At 40.2% G+C, this 21,346-nt stretch overlaps 1 protein-coding gene across 1 annotated transcript in view; it reads right to left on the reverse strand.

Annotated features, from left to right (window-relative positions):
* Positions 1 to 4,372: 4,372 nt before the first annotated feature.
* Positions 4,373 to 21,346, reverse strand: part of NPTXR (neuronal pentraxin receptor) — a 90,237-nt gene continuing 73,263 nt past the window's right edge. The window contains exons 2-5 of the mRNA XM_082266178.1: positions 16,548 to 16,779; positions 12,715 to 12,956; positions 6,817 to 6,996; positions 4,373 to 5,582 (exon numbers count right to left, since the gene is read on the reverse strand). Of these exons, the coding sequence (XP_082122304.1) occupies positions 5,358 to 5,582; positions 6,817 to 6,996; positions 12,715 to 12,956; positions 16,548 to 16,779 (879 nt within the window). The 3' untranslated portion in view covers positions 4,373 to 5,357. The remainder of the gene's footprint in view (positions 5,583 to 6,816; positions 6,997 to 12,714; positions 12,957 to 16,547; positions 16,780 to 21,346) is intronic.

Consider the following 21,346-nt stretch of genomic DNA (forward strand, 5'->3'; position numbering starts at 1 on the left):
CTTTCTAGACCCAAGCATGGATTTTCTTTTAATTCTATTACTATTTTTACTAAAAACATACCTTGAATATTTTATGAATAATTAGAGATGCAGGGATGGAGGGGGATTTAGGGAACACAAGGCTGTAATTTTTAGGTGTATTTGTGCACTCTGTTTTTTTATTTTATTAAACTTTAAAGACAATGTAGTGTGGTGCTGGGAAAAAATAGTTCACAAACTATGCTAGTGAACTGTTTTACCACTAGACATTTTGGGGAAGTTTATCCCATTAGCTTTGAGTGCATTCATACTGGCCTTTACCATGCTGCAAATTCTAGCGACAAGAATCTACTGATTCCTGCGGCTGATGTTAACAACTATGTGCAGATTGCTGCGGCCGATGAGTCCATATAGTGCAATGACAGCTATTCCTGATTGTCTGCACAGCCAGCATTTATCTGTGGTGATCGTAGCTGGATTCACTTTTTTCATATATTCAATAAAGTGGTTGTAAACCCTTATATATACTCAATGAAGTGACCAGCCTCAGTTGATGCACAGGGATTAACCACTTGCCCTCCAGGCCATTTTTTGCTATTTAGCATTGCGCTAATTTAACTGGCGATTGTGCTGTATGTGTAATAATGACACTGTGTAGGAAGGGGTTAACATCTAGGGCGATCAAAGGGTTAATTGTGTGCCTAACTATGTGTAATGTGTGATGGATTTACTAAGGATCTTGTTGTTTTTATTCCTGAACACAGCTCTGTATTGTTTACAATGACGGAGCTGTGTTCAGTGCCAATCACCGGGTCCCGGCAGTCAATCATCGACTTGGATCCAGTGATCGGCATGTGCTGCAACGAATCACAGTACAGTCGGGCCAACGCACGTGCCCCGTCCCCAGGTGAGTGGATCACTTACTAGGTACGTGATCCAGCGCAGGAGAGCTGCTCTGCTACAGTATATATTATATGGTCGGTAAGCGGTTAAATAAATCTTCCTACATATGTTGTACATGTTTATCTGCACTATATCTCCTGTACATCCATTAAAAATTTACACAGGATTTCCCACCGCTGAAAAGCAGGGATGGGGTGCCGAAGTTACACTATGCAGATCTCAGTGAGCGCTAATTGGAGGGAAGGGACACACACCCCTTCACACACCACAACAGAGCCAAGGCTGTCATTCACAGGCTGTGTACTGGAGCTCCCCCCACTATCACCTTTTTCCCTTGATTTCAGAAAAACCTGTTAGAAGTGACTCATACAGATAGCAGAAGAGCAAGGGAGCAGACAAAAATGACACTTGGTGGGCTGGAGTGAGACAAGTACACAGTGTAGATGGATATGCTTTGTTCATATTTCATGTCAAAGGTTTACAACTGCTTTAAGGTATAGCTAAAAGCAAAACTTTTTTTTTTAGTTTTGGATAGAGTGGAGAATGATTTCAACACATGTCAGGTTTTATAGCTGTCTGTGAACCCCATTAGGGAGATTAATCATATTTGTCTTGTTTATTATTATCATCAAAAGTGAAACTAAAAGAAAATCACACATTTTTGGTTGTTTCCATATCCATTTCCAATCTTCTGATAGGGACGCTAGTTCAGGTGAACAGGGATTCTCTCATTTTGGAGGGATTTCCTCTCCTTTCCTGTTTGGCTATGGGACATAAAGTAAAGGGAAATCTCCCCAATGGGACACAGATGCCAAAAAACTGACAGGGGTTACTATAGCAGCCAAAATGAAATAAAAAGTTTTGCCTTTAATCATACATTAAGAATAAGAGTTCTTAATTGAACAAGACTGCTTCTTTTTTATGCTATGGTGTAGATGGCTTTGAGATGGCTCATAGCATGCAACTACTGCCTTATATTCTATAACCAGCTTTAGCATCTAGCAAGGAATACACAAAGGCTAGCCATGCATGTTAATAGTTTTCTTCTTCAACTCAGAATAAGTAGATAACCCCATTAACACTAAACAGCATGGATGGAAGAAGCTTCCTCGCCAGCCGTTGTATTCTGACAGCCGCTGCTCCTGTGGCTGCCTGAATACCTGAAATTTGACTGCATTTTAATGCCTGCAGTCCCTGTTCTGCTTAGAATTTTCTGCCCAGCTCCTTCAATTTTCAGACTGACGTATTGCAAACTGGGTGGTGCCAATAGGAACCAAGAACATTAATTTGAGCTTTGGGCCAACATGACTGCTTGTTTCACACAACCCGGTCAGTTCTTTCAGACACTTTCAGTCACAAAATCACAGTCTAAAGTGATATAACACTGGCCAGTCTGCTGGATAATCCTGCATGTATGTATAATTTGGCTTTCTTTAATCATGGGCTAGATATTAAAGGATTTCACTTATTCTCACACTTAGAACATATGAGGAAAGCATCAAATCTTCAAGAAAATTTAAACAAACACAAGTCTTTATTTCCAACACTGATATTTTACAAAATAGACACAATTCAGTCCACAAATGTACCAAAAAAGCAAGCAACATGAAGGGTTTCAACATATGAATAATAATGGTGAGCAAGACCTAGGCAAAGGTAGGTTGTCTGAATGTGGACTGAGACATATGCTTGTCCCATCAAATGAAGGTTAAGGGAAACTTTAAGGCTAAAGCAACAAACATTTAGGATAGGAAGTGTGGGGGGGGGGGGGGGTGGGGGGGTGGGGTTAGGTTTTGGGAGTGGTGAGACATGGCAGTGATATCTGATGTCACAGTGCATCAAAGTTGTAATTTCACAATACAGAACCACAGAGATTGCATGATTGCTCTTAATAGCCCCATGAAGTTTGTGTTGGGGATAATCCCAAAAAAATGTCAGTAATGTCCATTAATAAACTTACTCCCTGTCCATCTTACAGCAGCAATCTTTAAAAATAAAAAAATTATCATTTGTTTTATACTATATTTCTTTTTACTGTATATAAATATTTCCCCCATATAGTGATAATATACCAACTAGTCTTCCTTAGTGGTTTGTACTTTTTATATATAAATATCTCTGTTTCGAAAGGAAATCAAAGTGCGCTGTTGCTTGGGAAAAGGTTGTTGCTCACAGAGGATGAGCAGAAAGCAGAAGGCTATATAAAAATAAATACATATAATTTTCCCCACATCTGATCCCTATTAAATTATAAGGATTAGTAGGAGAGAAATGGCTTGTGCTATCAAAGTCTACTTTTTGGGGTATACTTAAAGGGCCAGTAAACACACACTTATCTACTATATGTTATATAACTGATAATAACATTTGCTGATTTGTATGTAATGATGGCAACAATGAAATCTTGCCAAGTCAGGTACTTTGGGTGCTTTTTTTCAGGGGGAGTATTAGCTCAGTGTCAACTGTTTTTAGCAATAAATCTCTTACTACAATCTATTTATCACTATTGTCTTGAAAAAAACTTTTATTCTTATCAAACCTGCTTAACAACTGTTTCTATCAAACAGCAGGCTCACCCAGAGGACTGTAGACAGCCTTAGCTTTTTCTTTAAAGTGAAATTACAGGCTATACCTAACTAATCTTAAAAATCCTCCCTCCCCCTTTTAACACCTGTGCTGACTAATCTGTGTAAGAAAGATGCATATACTTATCCCTAACTATACCTATTTTTAGGCCATACCTGGCCGGTCATGCGATCCAAATCCCCTGAGTCAGACCCCGGGAGCTGCAGAGGAGAGGAGGGACTGTCAGCAGGTGAGTCACATTAGACTATGGGTGACGCCACTGCTCCAAAGTATGACCAGCCGTTGTACAGTGCTCTTTCCTCTGCAGCCGCCACTGGCTGACACAAAGGAGATCAGATGACCAGACTAGAGTGGACTGAAAATAGGTAAGTATATATATATATATATATCTTTTTAACACAGCTTAGTCAGCATAGACTGGAAGAATGGAGCGTTTTTAAGATTAGTTAGATAAATAGCCTGGAATTCCACTTTAAGTGCTCTATAATGAAAATCTTAGCTTCACCTTAGATGATGGTGCTTTTGCTTCTTCCTGCAACTCCGGATTTGTCAGTGAGGTCACTCATCACAGTGATGGGCAAGTACACGGCCATTGGGAGGTAAAAGACGCAGCGACAACCAATCGTTTTTAGTGGAGGCTGAGATATGTACAATGGACGCTTTCTTCTTTTTAGGTTCTCAGGGCTCAGCTGAATCTACTTTAGTGAAAGTAGATGTTTACAAGGTTTTACAAGAGTATAGGTACACTTTAAAGCAAACTTGCCATAATAAAGTGTCCTGAACTAACAAAAGCATGATGACGCTCACAGCCTATCTTTGCTTACTTTGATAGCACTGTGGGTCTTGGGACCCACTTCCTAGTTGTGGAGAATAAGCATTGCCCACGTCTCACTTTGTATTGCCCTGTGCCTTATCAAGTCATCAGACAAAGGCACTGCCACAATGGAGAGTAATCATGACTATGCAAAAAAGCCCATAAGAGAAATTTACTATTTTCATAGCCTCTTCAGTATGGCCCTGAGCTGTCAAATCATGCAACTATGAGCTTGTTCTGACAGCTTATGCTGTTAGAGTTGTCCTGCATTAAGTTCGATCAGAACATTTTTTTTTCCACATGGCTCACTTTAAGTTTTGTTGAGCATCTGATCTGATTTGAAGTAATAGCACCTTTATTGTAATTTGTATTTATTGGCTCTTATGAAAATGGCGAGCAATTATTTAACACGTTAACCTGCAAAAGCTAATCAGCTGATCTATGATTGGTTGCTCTTTGTGCTGTTTTCTTTGTGCTGTGCTTATTGAATAATGCCCTACGAATCCAGCAAAAAAGCTCATTGGCTTTAGGTGATAGGCCATAATGTTATCAACAACTGATAAGCTGCAGGAAATGTTTTTGAAAGCCATGTAATTGTGAGGAGCAGTGCTGGAGAAACAATATAAAATGCTGTTTAGGAACAAATAAACACTTGTGATACATTTTATGAATTTGAAATAAAGATAGCCCCTCTATTTAGGTCTGCTTTACAAAACCTGATATATGTATTAAACTGTAACACTGAAATGTATCTAGGTCACTTTTGTGCCTTACTTTTCCTGAAAGTGCTAAGTAACCAACCATGATGCCCTGCTGGAAATGAGTACAAAGAATCTGTACATGTCTATGTAGAAATTTTCAAGTGACAGTATTAAGCAACTTCTAAACCCATTTCATAGTAAAGTTGGTTGCTGACCCCAAACATAGACACACAGTGTTATATGATTATCTTGTGATGATTTAACACAAGCTGGTGCTGCTTTCACACCCACTGGTTGGGAAGCTGTGAAATCCTGCTATGGTGACACTGAGGGATAAATAGGGGATGTGGGAGACCTGAATGCTCATGTATAGCTCAGTGACCCAAACGCTCCTCACAGCTTTCAAATGGACTCTTGGTTGTACCACCAAAAACATCAACTTGACGATCATCCCAGTGGATAAGGTTTCCAGACAAAGGCATTGTGCAGTTTGCGATTCCTTCTATTTCACTGTTGGTCAGGACACGATCCCACATATTGAACTGTGCCACCTCTCCTACAAATGCCTGGGTAGCGTCAAATCGACCACCTACAGCATCCTGAAAAAAGAGAACATGGTTCAGTATGCTCAGTCTCAAACTCAAAGTCAATGATTACATGGCGCTCTCTGATGGTGGGTGGCATACCATGAGGTAAAGAGGTAAAAAATGGGTAGAAAAATATAAAAAAGGATGAGGTGGAAGGGGGGAGGGGGCCCACAAAAGCGGCTGCCAGCTGGAGCAAGGAGAGGCTCTGAGGAGAATAAACAAAAAGAAAGCAGCGCCAGCTTAGTGAAGCATAAGGTTTATTAATAAAAAAAACACATACAGTAATCCCCCGCTACATCGCGGTTCAGTTTTTGCGGTCCCGGTAATTTGCGTTTTTTTTGTAATGTTATTTTACTATATAAATCATTAAAAATGAAAGATTTTTGTGTTTTTCATAGCTCTTGCTCTGTCTCTAAGTATCTTTTATGTGTTTAAATGAGTTTCTATTGTTTTAAAAGTGTGTTTAAAGACCTTAAAATGCTTCTACACGTACAGTGACAGTAAAAAAATCATGCCTACAATGCATTTTAATAGGGTTTTTCTATTTCGCGGAATTTCACTTTTCGCGGCTGGGTCCGGAACGTAACCCCCGCAATGGAGGGGGGTTTACTGTAGTGACTTACTCTTAGGTATGTAAAGGCCGGTTCGGTAGGTGAATGGGATCATCCATCTTCTTGTCCTGGATACCGTTGCAGAAAGGAGGGTTGCAGGGTGCCGGTGGTGCGTGGAGGCTCTTGTCTGGCAGCCTGTCTGATGGTGCTGTGGTGGTGGAAGACTCTCAATGGGGCTCCACTTCCTACTTCCTGTCAGCCCGACATCACTTCCTGTGAGGTGGAGGGAAAGATGGGTGTTGCTAGCTTTCGGAGCATCCGTGCTCCTTCATTAGGCGGCCTAATGAAGGAGCACCATTGAGAGTCCTCCACCACCACAGCACCCTGCACCCCTCCTTTCTGCAACGGTATCCAGGACAAGAAGATGGATGATCCCATTCACCTACCGAACCGGCCTTTACATACCTAAGAGTAAGTCACTATGTGTTTTTTTTATTAATAAACCTTATGCTTCACTAAGCTGGCGCTGCTTTATTTTTGTTGTTCAGTCTCAAACTCAGCCTACCAACAAAGATTCAGAATATGTTGCTGAAGATCATTTTAGGTAGAAAAAAGGAACATACACACAGGTTAAATTAAATGTCAAAATAAAAAAAGAAACTTAAAAACAATTAAAAGTAACCAATAGTAGATACCTGTTCTTGTCCAAAAATGATGACTCCATTAGGTTTGATTGGGTGCCAGGCAGACAGGTTCTCATTAGACCCTTTCTTTTTCCCATCTTGGAAGGCTGTCCACATTCCATCTCTTGTAGTCCAGGCCACACAAATATGATGCCACATTCCATCTTTTAAGCTAACTGGCAGTTGGGTTACCTGTTGGAAGAAAGGAAATGTTTCATTCTCCTGTGCCATTAGTAAACTTCATTGGATTATGTTCTCATATTAAGGTGTACTTCCCACCCAGACCAAATTTGAGGAACCTCTCTATATGTTTATTATGCATTTCCTTAACAATTCATACTTGCATAACTTATGTTTTTTACAGGAACAGTAGAATTCAGGAGCATTGGGTTACACTGCTGCCTTTAGGGTGATTTGGATATGGGCAAACAAAAAGCCATTGGCCAGCCAAGTATAATCCCTCCCACTCCCCTAATGCTTCAGTTTTTTGTTAGTGTCCTTGGAGAATGGGAGTCATTTCTATTTACAGAAAAAGAAACCCATTCTTTCTAGGTATTTTTACATTTATTTAGGTTCTTAATTATGCTGAACTCAGTACTGGTTATGCAGCTATCAGGAGGGCCGTGTCCAGATCTTAGAGGTCGTACTCAGACCTGCTAGACTGAGGATTACAAAATGTAATGTAAACTGTAAATGCTGGGCTCTGGTTATGGCACTCTTTAGACACCTAGTTTTCTGGCTTGTTAGCCACAGGGATATTTACAGGTCCAAGGCTGTCACACATTCTCTGGTGTGATCCTAATCTCTCAAGATTCCATAGGGGTATGTAATGGGCTATGTCTGGAGTAGATATGAAAATTGGCTGTAATGGGACATGTTCACTGGGTTCTGCAAGGGCACACTCGAGTAGTTACTGTGCTTGTTAGTCGCAGAATGCTTTCTAGGTTTGCAACTGTGGTACGTTGTGGGCTTGTACCTGTATAAGCAAGTCACTGTTTTCTACTGTTATTCCCTGAATCGATTTATGCGCCGAAGAATTATAAGCTGGGTCACAGCCATGTGCTCAATCTCACTGCCTTTTCCTGCCTTTCAGTGTGAAGTAGTTTCCCTCCCCTGCTTTCCTCACAAAGGTCTTCGGTTTACCTTAGTTTGATCCTACTGCCATTTCAAAGTGACTAACTCACTTCCAGTGATATAACTTCTCCTGCTTTCAAAGTTGGTTGTCAACACCACATGTGCTCCTGGTGTGTTTTACTTTTCCTTAATTATAACAGATCCTGAGTGCAAAGGGAGCAGTCCCATGGGCCTCTTTCTCATGATCCTCTAACATCCCTAGAGCAGGCCACAGGATTCCTTTCGGAGTACCTGAGGCAGACAGCTGGAGTCCATCCATTCCTTGGAGTCTTCCCTAGCTGCCTCAGATGTTACTCTCTCCTCTGCTCTGTCTATGAAGGAGTTTTTTTTCAGCTATGCAAGATTTAATGACCAAAGTCTCTGCCATGATAGCTGACTCAGAGCACAGGGACAGTAAGTGAACTTTCACACCCTCTCCTACAGAGTCTGCCTCTGACATTCCTGCAGCTGTGGCGGGCCATGGCACAGTCAGCTGCAGTTGAGAAAAAGTCACACTATTGTTTTTTGGATGAATTGGTGCCTGAGGAGAATCAGTTTGCTGAGTACTACATTTAAGATAGCATCTCAGTTCCTACTGACGCAGTGCACAAAACATAATCAACTTGCTTTCTGAAACTATCCCTGTTACCAGTCTGAGATGCGTTTTATTTGCTAAGCCCTTTCTAGTACAATTGTTAGTAAAAACTATTTTTACACATATTGGATGCCCCTCCTGAAAATGTATTTGTTCCTTTAAAATGCTTTACTGAGCAATATCCTAAGGAGGAAGAATTTATTAAGTTTTCAGCTTCTACTTTCGATGACATTCACCAAAATCTGAACTGAAGATTTATTAAGCAGTTGCCATCCACTGTAATTTACTTCACATCAGTGGATTTCTTTAAAGGAGAAGTAGGGTAAGGCTCTTTTGGCCCTACTTCTCAGCACTTTTTTCTGCACTCCTGTGACCCATTTTCAGCCTACAGTGGGCTAAAGCCTGCTGTTGGCTGATGCACAAAGATGTCAGGATCCACCCAGATCCTGCACTAGCAGATGGCTCAGCCTCTCAGTAAGCCGCTGAGAGCCTCAGCCAGCCATTTCAACCCCCTGAAGAGCCCAGCACTCCAGTGAGCACTGGAGGGGCAGAGCAGAGAGCCAGTGACTGACAGTCATTGGCTCTCTGCTCACTGAAGACTGGGAACTGAGCGATCAACAGTCTTTGATTGCTCAGTTTTTGGTCTAGAGGTAGTTATTGACTCTTTCTGCACCTTTTTTTTTTTAAATCTGCCAAATGTTGTGGGTGAATGTGCCTAGGTTTATAGATATACATATGTACTATAGCTGTCTGCTTTTTTTAAATGGGCAACTTTTTGGCTAAAGGTAAAGTAAGTAAAGTAAAAATAAAAACCTAAACTGCCACTGGCATAAAACAGTAGGCACCTTCAAGTGTCCCAAATCCAAGGGTGCTCTGAACATATCAACCCAGCTTTCATAATCATGGGCCTTGTCCTACTCCCCATCTTCTAAGCCATACTAATAGCAAGTTAAATCTTTTTTATGGCCAATCATGAGACTTAGGCGAATGGAGTGACTACAGACAGCCTATTATTTAGGGAAACTGGGTCACTAGATACCAAATAATCTAGTTTTCAGGAATCCCAACCTGGTAAATGGGTAACTACCCGAAATAAGGTTTCTAAAGCTGAAGTTCAGGCATACAGCTTGTGTTACCTGCAAGAGGACATGTGTAGCAGTTCTTGTGACCTAGGAACCCTGATTAGGCAGTACAACTTGGAACACACCTCATGTTTGTTGACAACACAGTAAAGGAGCAGCAGCACAGTAATAATCTGTTTCTCTTGCCACTCTGCACGCTCCTCCTTTACTTCCTCTTTCAGTCTACTTTGCAGAAATTTATAGGAAGCAGCTATCAAGATAAATTCAGGTATTTGTACTAGCTGCAGTCAAAAATACATCTAAAGAGTTTATTGAATACATTACCACAATTATTTGTGTAACTTCTGCCTGAAACTCAGCTTTATTGTGTCCAAAAATCAAAGCATACATGGGTAACCTTTAAATTCCATGCCCTTAGGAAATACAATGTAAAATGCTAAATTTAAATATGTATAATAGAATTAGAACATAGATTATCTAGCCTTCCAAACAAGGTGTATGCATTTAATTTTTATATTTTCAGCACTTTGGGGTGTATTTATTAATGATTCGCTGGTGAAATTTACCTAATAAAAAAATAGCGAAGCAATTAAAGACAAGATACGGCCTGTGTAATATATGATATTCACTGGGTGAATCTTGTTAGTTCTTTTCTTGCCAAGATAAATCTTCACAGTATAGGGGCAGCTATTTTAACATTTGAAGGAACCTTTGTGGGCTTTTGAGCAAATCTTTTTAAATAACACGACAGTCTTTTTTGTTTATTTGCCAACGTGATTTCCATGGTGTTTATGGAGGGTTTCACTTCTAGGTGGGTAATGTACTTTTGTTAAATAAAAAATATTTAATCAATCCAACTTCTAGCAATGGACCCCTTCCCGAGCTACCTTTTTCTGTAAGCCATGCATGTAGAATTGTACTCCTCTAGTAATGGAGCCATGAGTGTGCAGCCACCTTTCTATGCAAATACTAGTCTACATACCTTTTAGCATTGGGCGGGCTTTGGGGAGGGTTTTTCCAAATAATGGGAGCTCCTCCCAAAGCACCTCTGCCTGATGCCGACCACTATTGTGCTCTTTGGCATTCTTGATGCTCAGGAGAAGGTGCCAGTAACTGAGGCTCATGTTCACCCGCTACCTGGTGAATGGTTTTAGGGACCCTCCACTAATGTGTGCAGGTAAGAAAAAAAATGTAACCAGCACACAGAAAAAAGTACTTTGTTATTGTTTTTATTTTTCACAAATATTAACTTTTCCAGGTTACAGCAAAGTCCAAAGATGGACCTCCAGCAATGGCAAGTCAGAGTTCGGGGGAGCATGGTATCAACTTGTGACTTGCTTGCTATGGGGATATTTAGGAAAGGAGGGAAATGCTGTTTTTTTTTTCTATTATTATTATTTTTTTCTATTTTCTTTCTTTTTACAGTAGAAATTCCCAAAAAAATTACCCATGGAAGTGCTGGATCTTTATTAACCACTTCTGGACTGGAAGATTTTCCCCCTTAATGACCAGGCCATATTTTGCGATTCGGCACTGCGTTAATTTAACAGACAATTGCGTGAAACTGCGACACTCTACCCAAATAAAATCGATGTCCTTTTTTTCCCACAAATAGAGCTTTCTTTTGGTGGTATGTGATCACCTGTGCAATTTTTATTTTTTGCGCTATAAACAAAAAAAGAGCTACAATTCTAAAAAAAAAACAATATTTTTCACTTTCTGCTATATAACATTTACAAAAAAAAAATGTTAAAAATCTAAATTTTTTAACATTTTAGGTCAATTTGTTTTCTGCTACATATTTTTGGTAAAAAAAAAAAAATCGCAATAAGCACATTTTGATTGGTTTGCACAAAAGTTATCGCGTCTACTAACTACGGGAAAGATTTATGTCATTTTTATTGTTTTTTTTTGTTTTTTTTACTAGTAATGGCGGCGATCTGCGATTTTTTGCGGGACTGCGACATTGCGGCAGACAGATCGGACCCCTGACTGACATTTTTTACACTTTTGGGGGGACCAGTGACATTACTACAGTAATCAGTACTAAAAATATGCACTGTTACTGTAATAATGACACTGGCAGGGAAGGGGTTAACACAGTAAGTGATCAAGGGGTTAAATGTGTATTTAGGGGCATGTTTCTAACTATGGGGGGGTGGCTTGTGAAATGATCACAGACACCTGTGTTCCTATATAGCAGGATCACAGGAACTCTGTGACCATTGCAGAGAGAAGAACGGTCAGCTGTGTTTACTTCTCGCTCATTGGGGAGCGATTGCGGGTGCCAGGCGGCAATCGGAGCCGTCTGACCTGTGCATCGGCATCCCTGCTGCCGAGTGGGGGCGGGAGCGTGCTCGCCCCTAGCTGCAGGTGGGCAACCGACGTAGGTCTACGTCGGTTTGCGCAGGAGAGCCACACTGCCGCAGTAAAAAGGCGGCGGGCGGTTGGGAAAACACAAATTTAGCACTTTCCATAAACTAAACTCCCACAGCTCCAAAGAAAGGAAGCATTTTAAAATACACATTCCACAATTCAGACCAGGGAATTGTTTAAATACTGGGCAAGGCAAAAAATGGCTGAGGCTGGGTTCACACTTATGCCAATTCGCATGACAGGAGATTGTTACTGGCTTTCAATGGAGCTTTCAATGTTCACATATCTCCGGGGTGGCTGCAGACCAGATTGTACAGGGGTACATCTTTGGCTCCATTTATGGTCAGAATTCAGGCAGAATTCAGCCTTGATTCATCCCTGAAACGTAGAACAGGGACGCACCAGACCCCTGCTGTGAGCTGCATCCCCATTAGGTGTGAACCCAGCCTTAATGTTGGATGAATTTCAGAATTAATCTACATTCACTGAGTGAATCATGTTTGATTAAATTTTTACATTGGCGAATCTTGTTTAAAAAAAAGGGCAAAAGCCACTGTAATAAAAGGGAATGTGGAGATCAAATTTTGTTAAAAAATTGGCAAATATTGGGCAAATGTTAGCTGAATTTCTCATCAAATCACAGATAAATACACCAATTTATAAGATAGTGTTATTTTCCCATTTTCTTTTCAGAAGTCTCTTATTTTTTATAATTTCATATTAGCCATATTTTTTTAGTCTTACCTTATCATTGATAAGAAGTTCCATGGGGTTGTGACCCCATTCCAGCAGTACAATCTCATTGGGTTGACCATGGACAGAATAGGAGAAAGGAGTGCCTGACCCAGAGGTTGTCTTAGATTTTAGCCACAGGCATATAGTGAAAGCATAGAGCTCCGGGAGAGTCTTTTTCATTCGTCCATACATATAGTTTGTACGTACTGAAAAACTAAGCTTGAAGTTCTCTGGATGATAACCAGGGTAACCTGAAGTAAAATAAAGCAAACACTTATATTTAAAGACTATATATATGTTAAACTGACAAAGTGGGACATAACCTTGTGTGGTGGGACATAACCTTGTAAAAGGTGAAGGTGAAATCTTAAGGGCTCTTTCACACGGGCGTTCCTTTTTTTTTGCCCGATCAGGTCCTTTTTTTTTTTTTTGTAACGGACACGGATGACACTTGTGTCATCCGGTCCGTATGTCCGTTTTTCATCCCATCCGTTTGCGGATGAAAAACTGACATAATGCATGTCTATGTAAATACGGATGTCTGCGGATGACACCACTGACATCCGTTTTTGCTTCCGTTCCGTTTTTTGAAAGGAAGAAAAAATAGGGTTCTCCTCCGTTCAAAAAAACTGAACTGAACTGAACTGACAAAAAACGGATGTCAGAGGATGATCATCCGATGAAATTCGTATTTACATAGAGATACATTATGTCCGTTTTTCATCCGCAAACGGATGGGATGAAAAACGGACATACGGAACGCCAGTGTGAAACAGCCCTAACTCTCCTCAGGAGTCCTGGGTGTCACTGCTTTTTGACACTTCCTGGTGTGCCAGATAGACTGTACCCTGCTAAATGCTGTGGTTCCTCTAACTGACCCCAGCATCCTCACAGGTTAAAGTAGTAATGTAGGAGTTGATCAGTGGTTCCAGGTGTGTTAAATAATGTGGTGGGAAACATCTAACACACCTGGAAGTGTCAGAGTGTAGCAATACTTGGAACTCCAGTGAGTGAAGATTTTACTCACCACACATTGAGTAGGTATGAATAAAGCTTTGCAAAAGGAATGGGCAGAGGAAGGGCGCACCAGCCTAGCGCATTATCTTTAAAACAATGTATTGTAGACGTGGTACACATTATACTCACAAGGCAATAGTGAAACATGGGCAAATATGAGCAATATCCACTGGGCATCATCTGCTGCCGCAGGCCGTGGAAGAATGCGGCCCAGTGGATATTGCTCATATTTGCCCATGTTTTATTATTGCCTTGTGAGTATAATGTGTATGTATGTCTACAATAAATTGTTTTAAAGATAATGCGTTAGGCTGGTGCGCCCTCTGCCCATTCCTTTTGCAGAACCTGTTTGGGTTGCCACGACCCGTTGAGAGTGGCAGCACAGCTGGAATAACTTCAATAAGACCCAAAACGCACTATTTTTGGGATACTAGCCGCAAGGCCACCCCTTAAGCGCAGGAGTCAATTACTCTTTGAACATGAATAAAGCTTTGTCTTTGCAAACTTTATGCTAGTCTCACTTTTGCTTGTTAGAGACAGGGTCATATTTGAGGCTTAATTTAAAATAATCTTTAAAAATTTCAGTTTTTCAAAAAACACATTGTACCCTTATAAAAAGTACATTTCTTCAAAATCTTCTTCACTTCACTTCACTTTCTATTCACGCTCTGTGCTCACACAGCTGTGCCAGTCTGAGAGTTTTTAATTGATTCGCTGGGACAGATGTTTTAATTTGGGAGAAAATAAATACTGTCCACAGCACCATATCAACTAATCACAATGCAACTTATACGTTCAGGCAAATCAGATAAAGAAAACAGATTTGTTTTTATTGCAACTACATACCCTTTCAGTTTTAGAACTCTTCCCACCCACTTCAATGAAAAGACTGAATATTGCATGGGATTAATCCTATTGCAAGGTGCAGAAAGTGTAATTCTGACATCAGACAGTGACATACCTAGGGATTTTTACAATATAATTTGTCACAAGTGGCAAGTTTGTTAATGACTTTTGGGCTCAAGATCAATGCTGAGATCTAACTCATTTTTTACAAGTTTGATATTGCACCACCTCCTCCAACATGGCCCTATTCAGGGAATTGTCAGAATTCAACACTGCCAAGTCAGGGGAATTCCAGGATCCAATTTGACCATGTTTAGGGAAGTTTCAGGACCTAGCATGGCTATAGGCTGATGTCAGATTAAGGCTCAGTCACACCTGAACCTGGTGCTGATTGGTTTTCAGCTATTTCTGTGCCTTGACCTGATATGCTGATGCTCAACTGACCTGGTTGCTGTTTCTAGTTTTTTTTTTTTTTTTAACACCAAATTACCTTTCTTTGACTCTGCCATTCAATTCACTGGTTCCCAACCCAGCACTTGTCTTTTGCTTAACACTACAGCTAACTGCCTTGGTTCCTGTGCTTACACCTCTTCACTGATTGATACTGCCCATCTGTGTTCCTGACCTTGCTACAGTCCACTGTATTGTACTGCTGTTCCCTACCTGTATTTCTGGCCAATATCGGTCTCTTGCTTGACATTCTTGCTACCCACTTGTGTTCCTGACCTTGCTACTGTAAACTGTCTTGTACTGTTGCTGACTGCCAGGATATATGACCCAGGACCTGTCCTTTGCCTGACTTTTTTCCTGACAATACACCTATCTCATATATGCTACCATTGCTGCCCACCTTTTGATGACCTTTGGCGTGTTCACAATCCTTCACCTGTCTTCCCCAGTACTGCTGTTGCCAGCTTTTTGACCTTAGCCTGTGTCATGAACACACTACTGATACAGTTTACCAGACCCCGGTGCCACTTCACTGCCTTCACTGTCAGTTTTCACCACTATTAAGGAGCTGTGAATAGGTACTTGACACCAACTTTTCTTTTAGATTCTCCTGTGACTCTCCCCTAGTTTCATATCTGACAGAAAAGCCTCCTCTATTACCTATCACTTTTAGGTTGGCTATACACTAATAGATTATTTTTGTTCAGAGATCTAACAGATTGCTCCATCCATATAAATGGCATGGATTCACAAAATTTTATTGCTGCGGCACCTGTCAGAATACCCACATTTTCAGCCTAGCTTCTTTGACAAAAGTTTCTATTGCGCAATTGAAAAGTCAATATTGTGCAACTGACTTTTGTTAAGCTGACAGAGCCATGCACTCTTAGAATTTCGACCAATTGTTCCGAAACAGCCAGTGCATGACTAGCTTAAGCTAGACTTTAAAGCTTTATTTACACATACTAGTATATCTGCCTTTGTGGCTTTTGTGTGGTTTATTTTCTGCTAGCTCATGCTATACCAGATGGTTCCTTTTATCATGAACTTTACCATTCTGTACTCCTCAATCTACAGCAAAAATAAAAAAACATAATCTAAATGCATAAAGTTTTAATTGTATTTTAGTAATTTACTTAGGATGCAAGTGCAATGAAGGTCCTTAAATCTTTAGCTGTATGTAAAAATCTTTAGACAGTTCTTTAAGTATTTTATTTTCTTTTTATTAATTTGATTACTTTTGAAGTCTGTAAACACAGTTTGGGTTTTTCTTTTACAGGGCAGCTATTAGACATTTTTCTGAAATAAGGTAATTTTGCAACCCATATTCTGAATGTATTTGATATTTGAGAGTGTTTGATATGCTTTCTGTGCTTGATTTAGGTTGTGTTTGCATTTATGACTTTGGTTTCTCTAACAGAACCTAAAAAATAGAATTGCATTTTTGCTCTCTTGATGCTTTAGTATAGAATCAATTTTTTTATTATACATTCATTATTCATTACATATCATTATTATATGACTTTCACCTTGTTCCAGTTCCGCTATGCGATTCTGCAGGATACTCAGTTCCTTCTCTATGTCCTGCTTGTCTCTTTCACCTGAAGCTGTTGTTTGCTCCTTCTCCAGTTCTAGAAGTTTGGCTAGAAGTTGAGCCTCTAGCTCAAGCAACTTGGACTGTAGCGAGTCCCGTCCATAAAGGGGTGAAGGTGAAGTGGATGTTGGCGCAGTCAAATTGTGCACTCTTTGCTGGATTTCCAGCTATGAAAGACAGGAAAAAATGTTACAGAGTTAATATAATATACATATTATTGGCAAATCATGCATATATCAAGAGCAATATTGTCCGCTTTCCTGATGCCCAGCTTGCACTTCAGGGGCCATATGCAGACCTTTGGCCCTTATTATGCAACCTTCAGGGCCATTGCAAAAAGTATTCTGTGTTGGTGCTTACTTAAGCAAGAAAAATGTTATTATAATAATTATTTAAACCCTTTCCTTTGAAAACATTGATTTTTAAAGGGAATTTAATAGCAGTGATCTCTAACAGTCTCATGGAACATACCTCCATACCTAAGAAAGTATATGCCCAGTCTCCAACAACTCTTATAGCATGTTTATAGTCTCTGGTCATCATTTGTACATTTCTGTAGTCTCTGAAAGTCTGCTGTAGCATGCCTGCAGTTCTCCTGCTGAATGTCTGCAGTTTCTGAAACCTTTCTGGTTAAAGTTCACCCTTTACATAAATTACCCAATGTGGACAAAGGCCTTAGTAGTTTAAAATGCACTGTGGATTCTGTAAAAATATTGTTTAATGCAAAAGCTAAACCTATAGGCCTTTTCTGTCACCCATGGAACCTGGTCAAAATCCTCCTAATGTTTACACTCCTGACTTATTTCCAGGACCTGGAAGATGTTGGGATTCAGGGCCATAGCAGTGAGCACACTTCCTGACTCAATAGTCTCTCTTGCGCAACAAGCTTTATCCCTCCTCCTCCTCCTCCTCCTCCTTCTTCCAGGGGAAGAGCTCAGCATTACTGAGATAGGGGAAGAAAGAGGGCAATGTGACAGAAAAGACCTACAGGTATGGCATTTGCATGATTAAACAATATGTTTCAATGCATTTTAAACTACTGGGGCCTTTTGTTTGCATGGGCCACTTTATGTAAAAGGTGAACTTAGCCTTTAAATTCACAGAATATTATGTGCAGCCCTTTGGTTATATAAGTTGACCAACGGTCTACTGCATTTAAACAAATTGTCATCTGTGCTGTTAGTCTGGCAGACTAGAAATGGGACTACTACTAAACAAAACACAATAGAATATGCCTTTTTAAGCTTAAGTTCTTCCTAGTTTTAGGCGCTCATAGTTCAAAACATTCCAAAATTAATCCATGCGTTGAGTCCCCTAGATTGGATTACTGCAACTTTACTATGCACTTCCTGAGAAAGAACTACATCACTTTGCTTGCAGCTGGTACAAATGACCTTGTCCTCTGTGGTAACCTTAAAGTGAATAACTCAACACCGAGTTCACTATATGGACCACTTACGTATTTATACATGTTGATCATATTCCCCTTAATCTCCTTGTGTTAGGAGAGAATAAACTCAGTTCAGCTAATCTTTCTTCATAGCTGAGCTCCGCCATGCCTTTTATCAGTTTGGTTGCCCTTCTCTGCACTTTCTCCAGTTCCCCAATATCCTTTTTGACAACTGGTGCCCAAAACTGAACTGCATATTCAAGATGAGGTCTTACTAATGACTTGTGCAGGGGCAAAATGATATCGCTCTCTCTCTGCAGTTCATACCTCTCTTAAAAAAAGAAAGGATTTTGCTCGCTTTGGCATTACATGCTATTCTTAAGCTTATCTAACAGAACACCTAGATCCTTCTCCACCACTGATTCACCGAGGTTATACTTCCCTTCAGTATGTATGAGGCATGCATATTTTTAGCCCCCAAGTGTATAGGTTTACATTTAATCAACATTAAACCTCATTTGCCACACAGTTGCCCAATTACACCGTGCATTGAGGTCAGCTTTGGTCGTTCAGCACTCAAAAAATTTAACTTACTGCCATCCATTGTCGGGGAAGCACCCTTTCTGGATTTTTTTAAAAGCAAACTTAAAGAGGAGTTCCAGTCTCTTGTGAAAAAAAATAAAACTCAGCAGTTAAAAATGCTGTAGCTGCTGACTTTTAAAAAACAGCCACTCACTTGTCCCATGATCCAGCGGTGTGCTCACCCCAGCCAGTTTCACATGCTGTCTTTTTTCCTCTGCACCGGGATTTTAACTAGGGGAACAGCTTGAGGTTTCACAACCCACTGTGAACTGGTGCCCACTGCACATGGGTAAGCAGTGCTGCACATCTTGAATGGTCAAGCAGCTTCTGGGACCTGTTATGTGTCCCAGAAGACTGCAGGAGGGGAGGGAGGTATCGGGTACCTACTCCCCCCACTCCTCAAAAGTGCCAAATCTTCAAGTGGATTCAAGAGGAGCTGGGAGCGAGTCCATAGCAGAACTCCTTTAAAGTATAACTGAAGGCAATGTTTTTTATTTTTTTATTTTTAAGTTTTGGATAGAGTGGAGATGAAATAGAATACCTGTCAGGTTTTTATTGCTGCCTCTGCACCTTTTAGGAAGATTTACCCTCCCTATTTGTCCTTTTTACCATTATTATTATTAAACGTTAATGAAAATCCCAAATTTTGAGTTGTCCCCAGAACAGTAATAGAGGCAAAATCTAATAGGGAAACTAGTTCTGGTGACCTGGGGGGCCCCCAAGAGATTCCCTTAATTTGCAATGGACACATGTGCCAAAAAAAATGACAGGGGTTATAACCTACCTTACTCTATCCAAAATGAAAAAGTTTTGCCTATAGTTCTACTTTAAGACAAATCTATTCACCCATGCTAATAACAAGAACGTGGCCCAAAGGTATGCCAATAACAAGGATTTATCTTTGCTACACAATGATTTATAATGTGGGGCCCCTTGGATACACTAGAAAATTTGCAACAAAAGGTGAACCTAACCCTTTTCTAGGAGTCAGGTGTTTCATTCAATGATCCAGGTATTAAAATCAGGTATTAATTTGACCTGCACAGCTACATAAAAGTTACATCATTTTTAAAACCTACTGTTAAAAAAAAATTCTGTTGCCATGCAACACAGTCCAATCAAACTAAAGGAAATTACCACCGGGATCTGAAAGCACCTATACTGTATAGCTGATAGAGAAAAGCATGTTTTCTGTAATTATTTATTTTAGAGCAACATGGCTTGTAAATACAGAATAAAGCTTGGTAGTAAGGGAGTGAGAAGTTTGTAAAAAAAACAAGAATTTGACCCTTGGAAGATATCAATGCCTGCGCCAGGATTGCCAACCACTAACAACAATAATTACTAACAAGATGTGGAAATTTACTGACAGTCCACACTTTTTACTGACAGTCTGAAATATGTGCCAAGTCAAATGTAGTGGCAGACGAGGGGGTAGGGTTACTGTACAGCACTAGCTAAGGCAGTGGGAGCCAGAGGCACTACTCCATAGAATTGGAGTCTACCTTATGATGGCTGGCCTGGGAAGCTGGAGATTTGCATGATGTCAGCTGACATTGACTTAGGCTGTGCATGCCTGTTGTCTGTTCAAGCTGCGGTGGGAGTATTTTACAAATGCTTGCTCCTGCATGTAAACGCATGTAGACTGAAGCAAGTGTACATAATTTTTTTTACGAATGTATGCTCCGTCCACATACTTTTAGGTGTAGTTAATAGCCAGCACTCCAATAATGTTCCAGAAAGACTGTTTCCTAAAGTCTCATATCAGTAAAAAATGTAAATCAATGTTTCGAGAGGAGTACGAAGACCCTCTTTCTCAAGGTGATAGAGACATGGATGGGAGCAATTAGGCTATTTTTTACAAACTGTTCATAAAAATATATAGCATAAAATGCAGCGCTAATAGAAGTCCAATAATAAGAGTCAGCAATTCCCAAGGAGCACCTAAGGTGTGCAACAGAGATAACTTGCAAGTGAGATAATGATCCTCCACCAACACCATGGCAAACCAAGCCTCTTACCCTTGGGAGTGGACCACTAGATCATAGGTGGTCTAAAATGCTTAAACACACATCAGCAATACTCCTGTTCACGATAGACTGTACACAAACAATTCCAAATCTGTTGTCCCCTTCTGAGTATATCTCTCCACATGTTAGGTGTACCAAAATAAGAACATGGTGCAATATATCAAAGCACTTAGATATTTATTTAAAACTGCGTCAGTTATACTCACAATTAAGCAGTGTTAAACAGGCATGTCAAGTGTAAATCTCTCTAGTTGTTTCCAACTGCCAAAATGGCCGCAGTTCATGTATGTAGAGATGTCCCAAATCCAAACTCTAATGGACGCGTTTCATCCTATTAGACATCATCAGGGGAGTGGCTAGTAGCCATCGTCACACATATATATATATATATGGGGTGAGGACTAGAGGGGACCACCCTACCCTAATTGTATTCCAAACCTTGTAATTGCTAAAACCAGAAGCGGAAGTGACGAATTCCCGGAAGACTAATGGTTTCGTCAGCACCATTTCATGAAAATAATCACGTTTTGCAACTCTGTGCCTAATTTGTTCCATGGTCATTCAGGTATGCTATGTGACAGCAAAAGTGCTTTTTTTGGCTAACTGTTCAGTTTTTTCATAGATGTAGTTGCAGGTTTTCCCTATTTCTTTGATGTCATCTGGACATATCTGGCCAAAACATTCTCGATCAAAGAGATGTCAAATAAATTCAGCTGGTATTGAAGCTTATAA

The sequence above is a fragment of the Pelophylax lessonae genome, assembly GCF_965119305.1.
Source record: "Pelophylax lessonae genome assembly, chromosome: 8".
Classification (NCBI taxonomy): Eukaryota; Metazoa; Chordata; class Amphibia; order Anura; family Ranidae; genus Pelophylax; species Pelophylax lessonae.